Source organism: Vigna umbellata, chromosome 7 (genome assembly GCF_029865625.1).
Source record: "Vigna umbellata cultivar VRB3 chromosome 7, Vumbellata_1.0, whole genome shotgun sequence".
NCBI lineage: Eukaryota > Viridiplantae > Streptophyta > Magnoliopsida > Fabales > Fabaceae > Vigna > Vigna umbellata.
This window is the reverse complement of record NC_142171.1, coordinates 6,881,324-6,902,606: the sequence shown is the minus strand read 5'-3', so window position 1 is coordinate 6,902,606 and position 21,283 is coordinate 6,881,324. Positions and strand designations below refer to the sequence as shown.

Sequence of the window (21,283 nt, the reverse complement as noted above, 5' to 3'; positions counted from 1 at the left end):
TTTTAGAAATTCCCCATATCTCCTTTTCCTCGCAGATCTCTCATCTTCTAAGCATTTTCAGAACCATCTGCTAATTCATCTGAAATAGTTTCTGCTCCCGTATAATATCACACATTATACGATCATTGCATTCACATACACAAACACAAACAATAGGGTGAGCTAACCAATTCAAGAAATATACATCATCCACAATCTTACTAACATCACAAGTGTGGCAATCAGTCAAATACATGCATCTCAAACATACTCAAAAACCAACTATTACACTGATACTTTATAATATTTCTCCAGTCAAAATCATCAGTCGATTCACTAGAGTCAATACAACATATTATTAATCTGCCTACTTACCAAAGCACAGCAGTCAACAATCCTTCTGTCTACTTACCAAAGTAGTATAACCATGATATACTGATTACTTACCAAAGTAATCTAACAAGGTGATCTACTTACCAAAGTAGTATAACCATGTGATACTGACTACTTACCAAAGTAATCTAACGAGGTGATCTACTTACCAAAGTAGTATAACAAGGTGATATTGTCTACTTACCAAAGTAGCACAATAATGTAATATTATCTACTTACCAAAGTAGCATAGCGTGGAACACTCCGCCTACTTACCAAAGCAGTGCGGTTTATGTCAAATTCACCTCTCATTTTCCCACCTACTTACCAAAGTAGTGTCCGACTTCAAACCTCTCCTCTCCCGACTTACCAAAGTCGTAGGAAAATAAATAAAATTTCAGATTTACAATTATGGCAATAATGCCTATACCACCCATCCAAATTTACCATCAACTTATTTACAATTCATGATTTAACTCAAATAATTATTACAACTTAGAATATTCAATATAATTTAATTTTCTAATATAGAATATATTATATTACTCATCCTCCAATCTCCAAAATACAACTACACATACAATTTAAGAATATAATTATCCAAGTTTTTACCCAATACAAATAAATTTACTATTTCGTGAAAATATTACTCTTCACTCATATCATTAATTACAGATCTGAACCAATCAAACTAATAAACAACATGTTTAACTCATATGGTAAAATTTTCAGTCCAATCCAACGGTTAATGAGGCGGAAATCATAATTTATGTATAAATGATCCAAAAACATAAATTAAGCAATATTAAGATCCCTGAGAAGATACGAAATTAATATCTATAAATCTGTATCTCCGATTTAAAATCGGAACGGTCCAAGTATGACACTATCGTTTAGAAACAACATATTAAAATTTCAGGGTAATCCAACGGTTAACTAAGTAGATATGGAGGTTTTACCGAGGTAACTCAGAGACAGAAACTTAAGTGGTTCTCGGTTAAACTCAAAATGCGGAATGAATTCCTCTAAGCACAGACATCTAATTCCAAATCTGAACGGTCAAGATCACTTAATATGTCTTATGAACTACATACTAAAGTTTGGGCTCAATCTAACGGTAGATGAAATATATACAAAATTGGTACCATGATAGCTTAAGAACAGCAATACAGTGTTCATCCGATTGTTTCACACTTTCGAAATTTCTTTCTCTAAACATAGACCTTCAATTACAAATCCGATCGGTCAAATTGTATTAATATGTCCTAAGAATCATATATCAAATTTTGAGGTTGATCTAACGGTTAAATAGGTCAAAATCTATATTTTTACCGAGACAACTTAGTAACAGAACTACAGGGTAACTAATTTACTCAAAATTGCAGTATTTATTTCTCCAAGTACAGACTTTTATTTTCAAATCCGAACGGTCAAAGTTTAGTAATAGGTCTTGGGATTCACATACTAATATTTTAGCTAAATCCAACGGTGAAAACAATTAATAGAAATTTTTCACCACAGTAACTCGAAAATAAGAAATTATAATCATGAAACCCAAATTTTTCACAAGTCAATAGATAACTACCATTACCAAATTTTAACACATTCATACTCATATTCATGATCATAATCAAGAAAGGATTAGCTCCCCTACCTCTTCTTCTTGCAAGAAATTCTTCACTCTTGATACACCTAGACCACCACCTTTTGCTTGTTTTCACTTTCAATTTCAAAGAAATTTTTAACTTAAATCTCTCTTCTTCAAAGAAAGCAATTCCTCTCCTCCTTGCTAGACCAAGTCAGTCTCCACACTTAGGACACTTAGGATTTTCGTTCACCTCCCACCAAGGACCTCTCTACTCTCCCCCAAAACTCCAAATCTGATTTGGAATTAAAGAAGATGCCTTAGACAACAAAGGACCTATGCACTTGGTACTTAGCAATAATAAACAACCAATGAACCATCCTAAACCATTTTTTTTTCAGCCCTAAAACATGGTAGGAAAGTCTCCAAAGGTTCCAAAATGTTCTCCTAGTTCAGAACACAACCTACCCACTCCAAAAAAATCGCAACTTGTAAAAATGTACCTAAAATTAAGGTTGGACGCTAGCCCCTGGACAGCAACACTGTCACGTTTTCCCCAGCTCAGTTAGACACCTTCCCGAAGTCCAAAATATGCGTATGAGTAGTCAAATTGAAGCTCTTTGAGTCTAGTTTCCAATGAAACAAGAATCAACTCAATTGGAGTTCGGTAGAGAAAGTAATAAGCAAAACAGTCATCATAGGTCAAAACTGAACATACCTGAGCGTGATTAACGTTTCCGAGTTTTAATAATTTTACTGCAGCTAGCCCGGTAGTCCAAAAATTTATATTTATATGTCCAATTAAAGATATTTGAGTCTAGTTTTCAATAAAACAAGAATCAACTCAATTGATATTTTCTACAAAAAGTTATGATTAAAATAGTAAACCATGTCAAACCTGACAGCATTCCATTTTACATTATAACTTGAACTTTTTACAACTTGGTAAATTCTTGAGGTTCTAGGGTCTTACATTCTACCCCCCTTAAAAAAATTTTCGTCCTCGAAAATTAAGATGTTACTCAAACAAATGAGGGTATTCTTTTATCATATAATCCTCTAGCTCCCATGTCATCTCTTGGGTTTCCTCGTTCCAAAGCACCTTCACTGTATGAATTTCCTTTCCTCGTAACTTCTTTGTTTGAACTTCTAACACCCTTACTGGCATCACTTCGATAGTAAGATCTTCACGCACTTGAATGTCATCTGTTTCCAAAACATGAGTCGGATCAGAGACATACTTCCTCAGCTGCGACACGTGGAACACATTATGCAAGTTCGCCAACTGTGGTGGTAACGCTACCTCATATGCTACTGGTCCAATCCTCCTAAGAATATCGTAAGGACCAAGAAACTTTGGTGACAACTTCCTTGATTTAATAGCCCTACCTATGCCGGTAATTGGTGTCACACGTAGAAACACATGATCTCCTTCGTTGAACTCAAGAGGTCTTCTTCTCTTGTCTGCATAAGATTTTTGTCGACTTTGTGTTGCACGCATCCGGTCTTGTATCAACTTGACTTTTTCTGTTGTTTGCTGCAATAACTCGGGACCTACTGAAATTGTTTCTCCATCCTGAAACCAGCACAAAGGTGTCCTGCACCTTCTCCCATACAATGCTTCATACGGTGCCATTCCAATGCTCGCATGAAAGCTGTTGTTGTATGTGAATTCCACCAAAGGCAAAACCTCACTCCAACCTCCCAAATGATCCAATACACACGTTCTCAGCAGATCTTCCAATGACTGAATAGTCCTTTCAGTTTGTCCATCTGTTTGAGGATGATATGCTGAACTCATTCTTAACTTTGAACCCAAAGCCTCTTGCAATTGCTGCCAGAACCTTGACGTAAACCTTGGATCCCGATCTGAAACAATGCTATTTGGTACACCATGCAATCTCACTATTTCCTGAATATACAACTCTGCCAACTTCTGCATTGACATTCTCAGGTTGATTGGCAAAAAGTGAGCACTTTTCGTCAATCGATCAACTATCACCCAAATGGAATCATGACCCTTCAATGATCTTGGTAAGTGAGTTACAAAGTCCATCGAGATGTTGTCCCATTTCCATTGGGGAATATCCAACTGTTGTAACATTCCACCTGGCCTTTGATGTTCTATCTTAGCCTTCTGACATACCAAACAAGAAGATACAAACTTTGCCACATCCTTTTTCATCCCACTCCACCAGAAAGATTCTTTCAAGTCTTTGTACATCTTAGTCATACCAGGATGTATGCTAAGACGACTCTTGTGTCCTTCTTCTAGAATCATCTTCTTCAACTCATCCTTTGCTGGAATGCAGACTCTATTCTTAAAACGAATAATACCATCTAATCCCAAACTGAAGTCTTTAGCTTGATCCGTTCCCAACAACTCCACTGTATCTTGTAGACTTGTGTCTTCCTTTTGTCCCAATTTGATCTCTTCCAAGAAATCATTTGTGATCTTTAAATGACAACACCAAAGGTGATCTTGGCTCAGCTGTAATCCCAAGTTCATATCTCTGAACTTTTCTATTAATTCAAACTCCTTCACCATCAAAGCTGACACATGCATTCGCTTCCTACTCAAAGCATCGGTTACAACATTTGCTTTCCCTGGATGGTACTGTAACTCAAAATCAAAATCCTTCAAGTACTCCATCCACCTTCTCTGCCTCATGTTCAACTCCTTCTGATCGAAGAGATACTTTAAACTCTTGTGATCACTAAAGATTTGAAAACGTGATCCGTAAAGATAGTGCCTCCAAGTCCTCAAAGCAAAAAACACAGCCGCTAATTCGATGTCGTGCGTTGGATAGTTCCTTTCATGCACCTTCAACTGTCTCGATGCATAAGCTACTGGTCGCTTCTCCTGCATCAATACACAACCGAGCCCATGGTATGAAGCATCACAAAACACTTCAAAAGCTTTAGAAGTATCAGGGACTGCTAATACTGGAGCACTTGTCAACCGTTTCTTCATCTCTTCAAAACTTGTTTCACACTTGTCGGTCCATAAGAAAGGTTGTTCTTTACGAGTCAACTGCGTCAAAGGACCCACTATCTTGGAGAAACCTTCGACGAACTTCCTGTAGTAACCAGCTAGGCCCACAAAACTTCTTACTTCTGACACCGTCTTTGGACGTTCCCACTTTAGCACTGCCTCCACCTTCGTTGGATCTACAGAAATTCCTTTGGCAGAAATCACGTGGCCAAGGAATTGTATTTCCTCCAACCAAAATTCACATTTAGATAATTTCCCAAACAATTGATGCTCCCTAAGAGTCTCCAACACAATCCTCAAATGTTCAGCATGTTCTTCACGATCCCTTGAATATATAAGAATGTCGTCTATGAACACAACAACAAATTTATCTAGCCACGGTCGAAATATTCGATTCATGTAATCCATGAATATAGCAGGAGCATTGGTCACTCCAAACGGCATCACCACATACTCGTAGTGACCGTAACGTGACCTGAAAGCCGTCTTCTGACTATCCTCTGATTTGACCAAGATCTGATGGTAACCAGACCTCAGGTCAATTTTTGAAAACACACCAGCTCCTCGCAACTGATCCAACAAGTCATCAATTCTTGGTAGTGGGTACTTGTTCTTAATCGTCAACTTATTCAGCTGCCGGTAGTCGATGCACAACCTTGAACTACCATCTTTCTTCTTTACTAACAAGACTGGAGCTCCCCATGGTGACACACTCGGCCTGATAAACCTCTTCTTCAGTAGTTCCTCAATTTGTCTCTTCAGCTCTGCTAGCTCTGTCGGAGCCATCCTATACGGAGCCATAGACACTGGTCCAGCTCCTGGTACCAAGTCTATAGAGAACTCCACTTCCCTGCTTGGCGGCAACCCTGGTACTTCATCTGGAAAGACATCCTCGAACTCTTCCACTACTGGGATACCCATCGTCTGAACCTCAAAACTCTTCTTCTCTTGAGCTACCAGTACAAAACACATGGCCCCATCACTAACATCCTTTAGAACTTCTTTGGTTGAGATCAGTTCTAAACCATCCAAGTCTGGAAAAACCAATCGTTGTCGTCCACAGTCAAGAAGAACGTGATTGGCGGTCAACCAATCCATTCCCAGAATTACATCTAAGCCTTCGAGAGGTAAGGAAATCAAGTTCACTTTGAACTTGCGTCCGAAGACTACAATCGGGCATCCAACACAGATTGAACTGGTTGAGATCTGACCCGATGTTGGTGTCGAAACCACCAATTCATACCTTAGATTACTCACCGGTATACTGAAGTCTTTCAAACAAGTAGAAGAAACAAAGGAGTGCGTAGCTCCGGAATCAAACAATACATGCACACATTTACCAAACAAAAGGCATGTGTCAAGGATGAGATTACCTGGCTTTGCAGCCTCTTCACCGGTCAAAGCGAAAACTCTTCCAGCTATCTTGGGCTTCACGCCTGAAGAACTTGGTTGTTGTGGTGCATATGCTATCTTCTTCTCAGGACAAACATGAGCGAAATGTCCTGGCTTGTTACACACAAAGCACCTCTTCTCTTCAACCTTCACTCCAGAGAGCTTAGGACAATCCTTCTTGTAGTGCGCACCACCGCATTCAAAACATTTCACGGCTGTTCGCATAAGCGGTTGGGGTCGCTGATATGGCTTCTTCCATGGCTTTCCTCTAATAAACTTGTCCTTCTGAGTCTTGTCAACTCGGTTTCGGTTCATTTCCAGTAACTCCACCTTTTTTGTCTTCTCAAGTAAGGCTGGAAACTTCTTGATTTCAAGAGGTACAATCATTCTCCTCAGGTCATACCTCAGACCCTGCTCAAATCTTTGACACTTCCACCCTTCCGTCATGTGCTGACTATAAAAACGGATAAGATACTCAAACCTGTCGATGTACTCTTGCACTGACATCCCACTTTGACGCAAGGCCAAGAACTCTTGCTCCCTTTCGATCTTGGCACTAGTCGGGAAGTACTTTTCCAAAAACTTGTCCTTGAAACTGTTCCAAGTAATAGCCTCTTCATCAGATTCCATCAGTCGCTTCATACCATCCCACCAGTACTCTGCTTCCTCTTTCAGTATGAAGGTTGCGTAATCTAGTTTTTCCTCATCTGTGCACTTGATCACATGAAAGATCTTCTCAATGTCCTTGATCCAAGCATCTGCTTTATCTGGCGTAGCTCTTCCATTGAACCTTGTTGGGTCGTGCCTCAAAAAGTCATTCAGCCTCGAATAAGTCCTCGGTTCCTGAGTGGTATGCTGCCTCTCCATTGCGTTGATCATCCAATCAACAGCCCGATTAAAATCATCAATTGGAGGTGTTTGACCAACATTGTTAGATCGACGTGCCATGTTCTACCATATACGTCAAAAGAAATTAATTTAAACACAAGTCAAAACAATGCATATCTCTACCTTTCAAACCAACGCTCTCCAAAAGAGCTACAAAATAATCACAACAAATCACAGAGTCACACAACAGAAGTTAACGAGCTCACTTCCCAAAAGCCCCAAAAGATTTTTGAAAACCATGGCTCTGATACCAAACAGTGTAACACCCCGATTTAGGCGTTACAATTTATTTTCCACAAAATACATATGTAATTTTTTTTTTAACAAATTTCAGCACCCATAAAATATTAAGTTCTTTATTACAGCACAAGTCTTCTAAAAATAAAAGTCCACACAGTTCATAAACTTCTGAAATTTAAAATTTCACACAGTTCGGAAATTCAAACATAGATCTATTTTAGAAATTCCCCATGTCTCCTTTTCCTCGCAGATCTCTCATCTTCTAAGCATTTTCAGAACCATCTGCTAATTCATCTGAAATAGTTTCTGCTCCCGTATAATATCACACATTATACGATCATTGCATTCACATACACAAACACAAACAATAGGGTGAGCTAACCAATTCAAGAAATATACATCATCCACAATCTTACTAACATCACAAGTGTGGCAATCAGTCAAATACATGCATCTCAAACATACTCAAAAACCAACTATTACACTGATACTTTATAATATTTCTCCAGTCAAAATCATCAGTCGATTCACTAGAGTCAATACAACATATTATTAATCTGCCTACTTACCAAAGCACAGCAGTCAACAATCCTTCTGTCTACTTACCAAAGTAGTATAACCATGATATACTGATTACTTACCAAAGTAATCTAACAAGGTGATCTACTTACCAAAGTAGTATAACCATGTGATACTGACTACTTACCAAAGTAATCTAACGAGGTGATCTACTTACCAAAGTAGTATAACAAGGTGATATTGTCTACTTACCAAAGTAGCACAATAATGTAATATTATCTACTTACCAAAGTAGCATAGCGTGGAACACTCCGCCTACTTACCAAAGCAGTGCGGTTTATGTCAAATTCACCTCTCATTTTCCCACCTACTTACCAAAGTAGTGTCCGACTTCAAACCTCTCCTCTCCCGACTTACCAAAGTCGTAGGAAAATAAATAAAATTTCAGATTTACAATTATGGCAATAATGCCTATACCACCCATCCAAATTTACCATCAACTTATTTACAATTCATGATTTAACTCAAATAATTATTACAACTTAGAATATTCAATATAATTTAATTTTCTAATATAGAATATATTATATTACTCATCCTCCAATCTCCAAAATACAACTACACATACAATTTAAGAATATAATTATCCAAGTTTTTACCCAATACAAATAAATTTACTATTTCGTGAAAATATTACTCTTCACTCATATCATTAATTACAGATCTGAACCAATCAAACTAATAAACAACATGTTTAACTCATATGGTAAAATTTTCAGTCCAATCCAACGGTTAATGAGGCGGAAATCATAATTTATGTATAAATGATCCAAAAACATAAATTAAGCAATATTAAGATCCCTGAGAAGATACGAAATTAATATCTATAAATCTGTATCTCCGATTTAAAATCGGAACGGTCCAAGTATGACACTATCGTTTAGAAACAACATATTAAAATTTCAGGGTAATCCAACGGTTAACTAAGTAGATATGGAGGTTTTACCGAGGTAACTCAGAGACAGAAACTTAAGTGGTTCTCGGTTAAACTCAAAATGCGGAATGAATTCCTCTAAGCACAGACATCTAATTCCAAATCTGAACGGTCAAGATCACTTAATATGTCTTATGAACTACATACTAAAGTTTGGGCTCAATCTAACGGTAGATGAAATATATACAAAATTGGTACCATGATAGCTTAAGAACAGCAATACAGTGTTCATCCGATTGTTTCACACTTTCGAAATTTCTTTCTCTAAACATAGACCTTCAATTACAAATCCGATCGGTCAAATTGTATTAATATGTCCTAAGAATCATATATCAAATTTTGAGGTTGATCTAACGGTTAAATAGGTCAAAATCTATATTTTTACCGAGACAACTTAGTAACAGAACTACAGGGTAACTAATTTACTCAAAATTGCAGTATTTATTTCTCCAAGTACAGACTTTTATTTTCAAATCCGAACGGTCAAAGTTTAGTAATAGGTCTTGGGATTCACATACTAATATTTTAGCTAAATCCAACGGTGAAAACAATTAATAGAAATTTTTCACCACAGTAACTCGAAAATAAGAAATTATAATCATGAAACCCAAATTTTTCACAAGTCAATAGATAACTACCATTACCAAATTTTAACACATTCATACTCATATTCATGATCATAATCAAGAAAGGATTAGCTCCCCTACCTCTTCTTCTTGCAAGAAATTCTTCACTCTTGATACACCTAGACCACCACCTTTTGCTTGTTTTCACTTTCAATTTCAAAGAAATTTTTAACTTAAATCTCTCTTCTTCAAAGAAAGCAATTCCTCTCCTCCTTGCTAGACCAAGTCAGTCTCCACACTTAGGACACTTAGGATTTTCGTTCACCTCCCACCAAGGACCTCTCTACTCTCCCCCAAAACTCCAAATCTGATTTGGAATTAAAGAAGATGCCTTAGACAACAAAGGACCTATGCACTTGGTACTTAGCAATAATAAACAACCAATGAACCATCCTAAACCATTTTTTTTTCAGCCCTAAAACATGGTAGGAAAGTCTCCAAAGGTTCCAAAATGTTCTCCTAGTTCAGAACACAACCTACCCACTCCAAAAAAATCGCAACTTGTAAAAATGTACCTAAAATTAAGGTTGGACGCTAGCCCCTGGACAGCAACACTGTCACGTTTTCCCCAGCTCAGTTAGACACCTTCCCGAAGTCCAAAATATGCGTATGAGTAGTCAAATTGAAGCTCTTTGAGTCTAGTTTCCAATGAAACAAGAATCAACTCAATTGGAGTTCGGTAGAGAAAGTAATAAGCAAAACAGTCATCATAGGTCAAAACTGAACATACCTGAGCGTGATTAACGTTTCCGAGTTTTAATAATTTTACTGCAGCTAGCCCGGTAGTCCAAAAATTTATATTTATATGTCCAATTAAAGATATTTGAGTCTAGTTTTCAATAAAACAAGAATCAACTCAATTGATATTTTCTACAAAAAGTTATGATTAAAATAGTAAACCATGTCAAACCTGACAGCATTCCATTTTACATTATAACTTGAACTTTTTACAACTTGGTAAATTCTTGAGGTTCTAGGGTCTTACATTACTGATAGATCATTAATTGATTTTACCTGTAGAGGTACTAATCGGTTTGATATTTGCATGTTTGAAAAGTGCTTCCATGCATTCTTCTTGATTCATGTTGAATAGAATACACTCTTCTATCAGACGGTGCACCTATTATAATGGCATCAAATACTATGTAAACTTAGATGATGATATTCAGAATCTCAGGTTTATGTTTTTTTAAAAAAACTATATACTTAGAGAGACATATCATGAGATTATGATCCAGTGAATTGACTAAGTTTTAAAATTCTTACAAGTTAATTAACACGCACCTGGTGGATATAAGCTGCTGAGGATGAATCTTCCATGAATGTTGTATATATTGTGCAAGAGAAAGATCTGAAAGATGGTGTGAGATAGAGTTAGATATTTTCTTGAATTGATTGGAAAAGGAAGGATAAGAGAAAAAGTTGAAAAAACAACTGACCAAAAGGATGATGGTCAAGAAATAGAGAGTCGTGTTTATGCAGGAAAGAAAAACCACATGCAGATGCAGATTATGAAATGGTTGAGTTTATATGGAAAGCCTTGGACGTGAAAATGTTGATCATGGTATACATGAGTAAAACTTTGTATTTTCAGAAAGTAAAAAAAAAGGATAAAAAATATAGAAAAATAATGTTAATGAATGTAAAATTTTGTATGTCAAAGTATAATTTATGTTTTCTGTATATTGTTCTTTCTATCATTAATTTATGCTCTCTGTATACTGTTCTTTTATTATTAAGACTGAAAAGAAAAATGAATGTGATGAAAACATCTTTTCATAATTGACCATATCACTTTTACACAAGTTTTTCTTTTACAATTATTTAACACTATTTCTTAATATAAAAGGGTAGTTAAATGGTGTAAAGTAACTTTTTCTAAAAAAATATATTTGTAAATACATAAAGAAAAAGAAAAATACAAAATTAATTTATAAATTTTAAGTTTTTCCAAGAGTTAAATAATTGGAAATGTGACATCAAATGATAAAATTGAATTAAAATATATAAAAAGATATAAATTTTATTTTATAAATTTATTTTATAAGATTAACCATCTCTTTCATATACTTCATCGTATATGAAATAGTATAAAAGTAATTAGATTTATTGTTGTTAATATGATATTTCACTCTTTATTAAGTTATTATACCACAAAATTTGTGAGATTTTCATCACATATATTAATATATTCATGTGTTACCTGTCTTTCTCATCACATAAGAAAAATATGTAATATTATAATTATGTAATTCAGTAGTATAATATGGTTTTACAACTATTTAATAAATATTGATGAACATAAAAAAATAATAGATCTATCGGGTATATGATGTCATAAGGAGACAAAGATAAAAAGAAAAATAAAGTATTTAATAAGTGTAAATAAAATCAAAATATATATGTACTATTGTTCATTTTTATTTTCTGGAAGTTTGGTTTATAGAAGTGGGGTCAAACGTAATTGATTATTTGTACGGTTGGATGGTGATCCAAACCAAACGGTATAGATGTCAACCTAAACACAAATTTATAAATATAATGAAATATAACTTAACATTAAAAATGAAACTAAAACTAGATATTCATTTCCTTTTATTGTATAGGTTAATGTCCTTAACAGGAAACTTGATGTAATTTGATCTTTGGAGCAATTGAATATGTTAATACAATGTTCTAAGAAAGTGTTATTACAATGTGAGATGAAAAAGGAAGATTAAAAAATAATAAAATTTTGAAAAATTTATGAAGTTAGTCTGGGGACTTTTTAATACATACTTTTAGAAGATAGTAAATAATAATAATAATAATAATAATAATAATAATAATAATAATAATAATAATAATAATAATAATAATTTTCAGAACCACTTAAATCCACGCACGTGTCGTTTTGGTGGATTTCATGTGTCAAGTTAAGGGTAGTTCTTTCGCCAAGCGATCGTATCATTTAATGCTAAGTCTTTCACTAAGCGTTCGTACGATTCAGAGCTAAGTCTTTCACCAAGCGTTCGTACTATTTAGTGCTGGGTCTTATACCAAGCGCTCATTCTATTTTCTTTAAACTACCTTGATGAAAATAGCGTTCGTCTAAATTCAATATTATACTCCCTCTACCGTGTTCGGTCTTTGACTGACATTCGGTTTTTCTTGAAGTTAAACGCAAATAATCTAAGTATTTATCAGTGTTCGGTTTCTTCATATAATTCTTTTAAGTACTATAAATTGAATGTCTTGTATTGTCTGTATTTATTGTTTTCAGCCTAGAGTCTTAGTACTCGTTTTAGGCTAAGGGGTTTAGTCTGAACGCTCATGGGTATTTAGTATCTTCAGAGACGTTTATTCAAATTGATCTTATTGAGGTCTTATTAATGAAAGATGATGAAATATGATGTGTACGAAATGAATTGGATTTTGAACGAGCATTCCCGGGAGGAATGGCTCATGAATGGATATTGAAATTTGGTAAAGTATGAATGTGGGCATGCTAAGCTGGTGGTTCATCCTGGTGTTCCGTGATTACTCGTCCTCACGTAGAGGAGGGTAAGTCATGTGTGGGAACGACAGGAGGTCCTAGTCCTTATGGTTAATTTGGACAGATAGGACTAACCTCAGGTGGCAGCTGTTGAGGGTATCCTAGTTACTACATCATCCGGGTGCACGAACATTGTAGCTACACAAAATTCATACAGTCCGGACAGTCAGCTAGTATTAGGCTTTGCATGAGCGAGTGATGAATTATCTTGTCTGGTTTTGATTGTGTGAAATATATGTTTATACATGAATTAAATTACATAAGCTTATCCTATGTCTTTCTATCTTGTTTGTTTTGTACGTTTGGTTGTCTTCTGTTGCAATGATCATCCATGTGGATGTGAGGAGAAGGAGATGAGCTGCTGGAAGAGGCGCTGGAAGAAGAAAACTTAGTAGAGGTAGAAGTTAAGACCGAACAGTAGAACCGTTCGGTCAGTAGTTTAGTTGGATAGTAAGGTGATCGTTCGATCACCTTTTCCCTGTTATTTTGAATGACCGTTCGGTATGGACTTTTGTAAACCGTTCGGTCAGAGTAGCTTACCTTTTACCGTCTAAGTTTTTAGCTCTTTCTGTAAGGCTGTTCGGTCAGAAACGTACTTCTATATTTTTTTTAATGTAAGACTGATTTGTAATATTATTTAATGTGATTATTCTCTTATATAATTTTAGACTGTATTTTTGAGATGTTACAATAATAATAATAATAATAATAATAATAATAATAATAATAATAATAATAATAATAATAATAATAATAAAACAAGTTTAAAATTAATTTATGTGTAAACTAAAAGTAAAACCTTATATAAGTTATACGGACAAAATTCTAAGAACTAATAATAATTATGTATAAATATTAAAGATTTCACGTTAATTAAACGGAAAGTTAAATTATAATATATAAATAAATATAATTTTATAAATAAAATTTATAAAGATTTGAATTCTATTTTCTAGGAAAATGAATTATAATTTATAAAAAAAACTAAGTAATATCAAATAATTAAGAGCAATATGAATGTAAAAATAAATAGTACGGTTTCCAGGTAAATTTGTCTGGAAATTATTGGAAACTGCTAGAAACAATTCCTTTTATATTATATTATTTTTAATAAAACTAATTGTTTAGAGTTTTTTTAATCTTGAGGGAAGTAGAAGTTCAACTTTCTAATATATTCTTATGAAAGAAAGACTGAATGGACAAAATATTTGATAAATAATATTTAAAAGCGTGAACATAAATAATATTTAAAAGCGTGAACAGACAATTTAAATAAAATAAAATCATTTTATACATATTAGTGAAAGTGTATGTATTTCGTGTGAGTCACTTTTTTATTTATGATAATAAAAATAATAAAATTATAATAAAATAAATATAAATATATGTAAATTTTATAATTTTATTGTAGACAATTTTATTTATTTTATAGATATTTTTTATTATAAATTGTTATTTTAGTTTAAAAGATATTAAATTAGAAAACAGTTAAACTTACTAAAATGTTAAATTTAAAAGAATCAATTAGAAAATAAAATTAATAAAATTTTATATACATCAAAAAGTGAAAACTCCTTTATTAATATAAAACATAAATTAAAAATCTAACTTTTGAGAAATTGATATAAAAGAACCTTATTTAAATGGAAGATAAAAAAAACAGACAGGGACAAATGAGAGTTTTGTCCGGAAACTGCGGCAATGGGTCCAACTCATAAACAGAATTGATATTGACGTGCTTATAAATAAGGAAGTTTTTGTGTGGTAAGGAGTGCTATACATTAAAGTCCCGTGACAAGTTCTATTTCTTTAGTTGGCCATAATAAAAGTTTCACAAAATAATAAAAAGCACCAATTAACAGAATTTTCCATTATAGTTTTTTATTTCCTATCTATTGAATTACTGAATTTTAATCCTACTATCTAAATAAAGACATGGACAAATAAATATGAATATTATGTGAAATTAATTAATTTTTATGTTTTAAAACAGGAAGACCAAAAATGTATTTTGACCAAAGATATATTTAATGTATCATTAAATTATATGTTACCTTCGTTTGTACTAAATATTTTTAAGTGGTAGAATAATGGATAAGATAATGTTTAGAAGAGTATATTAATATTTTTATTTTATAAAAATTATATATATATATATATATATATTATATTTAAATAGTTTAATTATTTGTTTAGTCTTTATAGTTATAAAGCTTTTTTAAATCTTTATATTTAAAAGCATTATTTATGATCTTTATATACAATTTTCTCAAACCAACATTGGCATGTAGCGTGAAATTTGAGATTTGAGTTATACGAAGAAAATCAACTTTAAAGGAAAACCTTAAACTCTTACCTTAGGTTAAAGTCATTAAAAATTCTTTATCTACAAGTAATTTGAGGAGACTCTAGCACATAAACACAAAGCTTAAGATACCGAAAAAATCCACCTTATGAAGAAACCTCACAGTTGGAGTCATGAAAATCATCCTTGAAGCTACACTGTCAATGTCTATAAAAACAAAATCTCCTATCTGTTTTATAGAGTTTTTTAGAATAGCCTTTTTAGATACTTTTCACAAAACTTTCTACACAATTGCATAGAGAAACTTTAGAAAGTCTTCTTACCCATTTCCTTTATACTTTAAAGAACATCATTAGAGGATTAAGAGATTGAGTTCCTTCTTTGTATTAACTTCTTCATATGTATCATGAGGAGTTAAATCTTCTAGGTGTTGAAATAAGATGTAAATCATTATGAACTCTCTTGCATTCGGTACTATTTTGTTTATGAATGTTTGCTTTTAATTACGTGTTTGTAAATTGGTTTATACCTGCTATTAAATTAATTAATTACTCATCTTATTTCATTGGCTTGGGATTGAGTGGAACCTAGTTTCAAGTTGTGAATCCTGTTAAGACAAAATTGTCTATACGTCTAAACGCTCTCATGTTTTGAAGTTTAACAAAATAATATTAAAAGAAATAAGAATATGAAAATACCATAGAATGAAACATAAGACTTTGGCTAAAAAATCCCCAACACAGAAAAACCTTAGAAAAACTCTTAGGATTGTAGAAAACATAAAAACACCTAAATCGAAAACACTGAAATGCAATGCTAAATGAATGATGAGTCAAAATGTCTAGGAAAGTTATGTTAAACGCATTAGCTTACTATGCCCATAGGGTATTAGGTTGAACTCTCGGGAAAATAAAGAAATGTCAAGATAGTGTCTTCGACAAAAACACTCTAAAAGCCTAAACCTAAAACGCAAAAGAAAACATAACATGCTAAACAATATTGCTCTAAAAAGGAAAAATTACAAAAAGTGTTTACATCAGTCTAGACAATACCATGAGCTAAAATTGTTACTTCCTCTAATGATGAAGTTCTTACTCAACGCTTGCTATCTTTATAAGAAAAGCTTAATTGTTAGACGCTATATCAACGGTAGAAAATGAAAAGCACTTTGTTGTTTTGAGCAATGATTAAATTACATTAAATGCTTAATGTTCAAAAACAACAAAAGTGATAAGAGATAAGACATATTTGCTGCATGCACAATCTACTCTATTATTTGTAGATAACCTACTATACACACATCCATATACTTCATTTAAAAAATCAGAAGTGGACGTTAGAGACGAAAAAGATATTCACAGAATTTTCTTCACTTGAGAAGCGGTGTCTAAAAGGAAGTACAACCTACTTCAAACAAAGTACTAAAAAAACAAGTCTGCTATGATAAGTTGACTTTAAACAAGACTATTGTACACGAAGAAAGAGAAGACACAAGAATAAAGACCAAGAGCCTTTAAATAGGAGATCATTCATATGAAGAATCAAGAGATAACATACAGCGAAAATATTCATCCTAAGAAAAGTATTCAAAAGAAAAGCACATAAAAGCTCAAGAAAAGAAAACATTTGAGCAGAAGAAAAGAAAAGAAGTCAAGCAATACTCTCGAGTGTTAAGACAAAATCGTCTATACGCCTAAACGCTCTCATGTTTTGAAGTTTAATCAAATAACATTAAAACGGAAAAATAACTGAAAAACAACTTAGGATGAAAACATAAGACTTAAAACCTGAATCTACAACACAAAAAACCTACACAAAACTTAGAACTTGAATCCTCAACATAGAAAAACTTAGGAAAACACTTAAGAATTAGGAAAACATTTAGGTCAAAACACTCAGACGTACGGTTAAACGCTATTATGCCTAAAACGTCTAAGAGAGTTAGAGTTAAACGCTTAATGCTTATCATACTTGAAGAAGGTATTCAACTTAGCTCTCTAAATCAAAACAAGTCAAGACAATGTCTTTGACAAAATAAACTAAAATAATTAAAAAGATTAAAACATATAAAGCTTGAAACTAACTAAATGCTATCTATCTAAGAAGAGACAAAAACAAAAAAAAGTGTTTACTTGACTAAACGATACCATGAGCTTAAACCATGCTTTGTCCAACGATGAAGTTTGTATACAACACTTGGTATCCTTAGAAAAGAGCTTAATTGCAAAAAGCTACCTAACGGTAGAAAATAAAAAAACACTTTGTTTTTTTTGAGCAAACATTAAATGACATTAAAGCTCAACGTTTAAAAATAATAAAGAAGATAAGAAAAGACGTTTTTGTTGCATGCACAATTTATATATTCTTTGCAGATAAGTAATTATATACACATCCACAAAGCTATAGATCAAATATCAAAAGTGGACATTAAAGACAAAAGAGATATTCACAAAATGTTCTTCACTTGAAGTCATGCCTAAAAAGAATATACAACTTACTTCAAGCAAAGTACTGAAAAAGTATGCTTACTTTGACAAGTTGGTTACCCAACGATTGTTGTATCAAAGAAAGAGAAAATAGAAGTATCAAGGCTAAAAGCTCAAGTCTAACGGACATATATCCATGAAGCCTTTAAATAAAAGATCTTTCAAAAGAAAAATAAAGAGGATAACTTAAGAGGATAGTCAAGTGAAAAGCTTACAACGAAACATCCATCCTACAAGCATTCAAGAGGGAAGAAAAGAAAGAGCTCAAGAAAAAGAATACATCTGAGCTGAAAAAGAGAAAAAGAGATAAGAAGAGAAGAGTAAAAAGAAAAAGAAATACTCTCAAACTTCATTGCTATATTGCTTATTATTGTAAGAGAGAAGAGAGAAACACCTACGAGTGTTTTTTAGATTGCTTTGTATTGTATTTGCATCCTCTTTGTGAGAGTTATAGTCTGAACGACTTGTAAGCAATCGTTGATTGCAATTCTGAAGAAAATCAAAACACTTAAAATTGAACTTAGTTTGAGTTGAGAAATCTAAGTGTGGTAGTGTAGTACCATGAGTGGTGCAAATACTCAAGGGAAATCTAGGCGCGATAGTCTAGTACCAGGAGTGGTGAGAATACTCAAGGAAAATCTAGGTGCGGTAGTCTAATACCATGAGTGGTGCGAATACTCAGACCAAGAGTGATGAAAATACTCAGTTGTAATCTTGTGAAGATTATAGTGGAACCCTCTATGGAGGAGACTGGACGTAACTTAGTTGGAGTGAACCAGTATAAAAATATTTGTGCAATTATCTCTTCTCTTATCTAAACAATCTTTTTTCAAAAACCTGTAGTTGTGTTTTATTTACAAATACAAGAATCTTCCAAGCTAAACAATTACCTTTCATAAGGGAAGTTCTTGCAAAATGTTGCAGTATATGTTTTTGAATAACACGATAAAAACAACTATCATTTTCCAACATTTATCAAGTCGAGCGTCTAAGCATTTAAAAGAAGAATTTCAAGCTCGATAACGTGTTATATCAGAAGGGTTGCGAAAAGTTTTCCATTAACACTATTCAACCCCCTCTCTTCTAGTATTTTTCAGGTACTTCATCGAGCTTCATTGTAATATTTACTTACTGTTGTAAGAAATAGAGAAAGAGAAAAGGGAGAAACATCTACGAGTTTTTACACTGCATTGTATTGTACTCACATCCTCTCGGCGAGAGTAATAGTTTGAACGACTTGTAAGCAATCATTGATTGTAATTCTGAAGAGAATTAAAACACTTGTTGAACTCATTTTAGGCAACAACAGAAAATTATGGTCCAAAGTTTAGGCATTAGTTTCCTAGTCGTGGTTTAGCTGAGCGTGGCCATTGGTAATATGCAACGATTTTAGTAAGACAACAATTTTAAAATTATTGCTTAAAATGATGACTTATGACGAATGTACTTTTGTTTTGCCTTATTTGCTTTTTTTTGTTAGTTCTCTACATTTTAATGAGAGAAAATAACAATGAAGGTAGATAACTCAATTTAACTTGAAAGTAATAAGACATAATAACTTTTGTTAGCATAAAGATGAATCTAAGAAGTTTTGATAATGTCTCAAACTCAAGTCTCAAGTGCTCTTGTTGTAAGAAGATCTTGGTGAATACTTACTTTTATGTTAAAACTTTTGTAATTTAGTAGAATCATGTATAGATTGTGATTTATCTATGATTTCGTGTATTGTTTGCCTTTAGTTGTGTTAAAATTCGTTTTGAATAAAAAAAACTCATTTTCACTAAGGATAATCGATTACTAACTAATGATAATCGATTATTACTAATCGATTATGACTTTCTATAATAGATTATCACGAGCAATTATGAGAATTTTCAAGCATGTTTTTAACCATTATGCATTCATTAAATGCATAATGATTACCATAAGTGGATAATCGATTATCTCGCGTTAAATAGCTGACAACAGGCTTTTGAAGGTATCCATGAGTGAGATCTCTATAAAATGGATTATGACTCTCATTCTAAAATACGAAATACTTGAATTTTGAAAAGCTTATCTACTTTGTTGTTTTCTATGATAAGTGTGTTCTAGGGTTTATGTAACCCTTGTGTTTTGGTTTTGAGAACTTGGTGTTGGCATAAAGTGATGACTTTCACGGGAGTTGTGATTGAGCGTTGTTGTTGTTGCTGAGTTAAAGTTTGTCATCCTTTGTGAAGATTTAAAGGAATTGCTCATCCTTCATGAAGCATTCGAAGGAGGTATTCATCTCTTGTGGGTTTCAGGGGAAGTGAGTTTCATCTCTTGTGGTAACAAGAGAGGTGTTCTAATATTAAACTTGGTTATTTTCTTTGTGATTGTAACAATTTTTTGGTTTGTGATAGTGAAGCGTTAATTCTCTATTGAGATTAACAACTAGACGTAGGATCTGTGTGATCTGAACTAGTATAAAGATCACCTGTGCAATTTTGTCTCTTCCTTACTATCTTATTTATTTAATTTATTATTAAGGAATTTAAATAATTATGAGAAAATTATTAAAGGCATGATTTGCGATAAGAAACCAATTCACCCTCCCTCTTGATTTATTGTTCACGCTAACCATTTTGTTGCACTGCTCTGACAACTTTACCTTAATAGTATTATTACTCCAATATTTAATCAATTGCTTGAAATGAACTTCAAAAATGAATAATGGATGATGTTTCATAAATGAATAATGTTGATAGGGGATTATCTCTTGATCCAATATAAAAGAGAATGAATTTTCAAGCAATACAAATTTGAGAGCAAATTCTCTTTAAGAAAGAGGGTATAATAAAGGATTATCTCCTAATTCAATACAAGAAGAACTTAAGAAAGAACCTTTGTAATTCAAAGTACATGAAGACATGAAGATCATGACTTGGAGCATAATTATAGAATGATTTTTAAATAGTTAGAGCATATATAATTTATTTTTATTTTGTAAGTTCATGGGCAAACAATTGGTTTTTGTGCTTTCTTGTAGGATTTCTTAGGTTCCTTTAACATTCTTGCTTGTATATAGGGACATTAAATACATTTGTAAACACCTTGATTGATCAATATATGAATTTTGAATTCAATAAGAGGATTCTTTTGATCCATGTCATAGAACTTCGATTATTATCAAAGATGGAAATATTTGTGGCGAATCTTTATTGACTCATCAATATGTTAGATCGTGATGTCCCCTTCTCTTTCTTAATTTTGTGTTTTTCTTCGATTTATTTTTGTTTATGCCTTTTGAGGATGCAAATTCAGAAGTGATTGTACTCTTTCTTAGATATGATCATATCATTTGGCATTGAAACATATCATTTCGTATTCAAATTGTATCAAATGC

General features: G+C 33.0%; 1 protein-coding gene across 1 annotated transcript; it reads right to left on the bottom strand.

Annotated features, from left to right (window-relative positions):
• Positions 1-29: 29 nt before the first annotated feature.
• Positions 30-10,596, bottom strand: LOC148195052 (uncharacterized). Its single transcript, XM_088094458.1, has 2 exons — positions 6,305-10,596; positions 30-91 (listed from the first exon to the last, which is right to left on the bottom strand). The coding sequence occupies exons 1-2, from the start codon at positions 7,269-7,271 to the stop codon at positions 48-50; spliced, it is 1,011 nt and encodes a 336-aa protein (XP_087950584.1). The 5' UTR covers positions 7,272-10,596; the 3' UTR covers positions 30-47.
• Between the last annotated feature and the right edge of the window lie 10,687 nt (positions 10,597-21,283).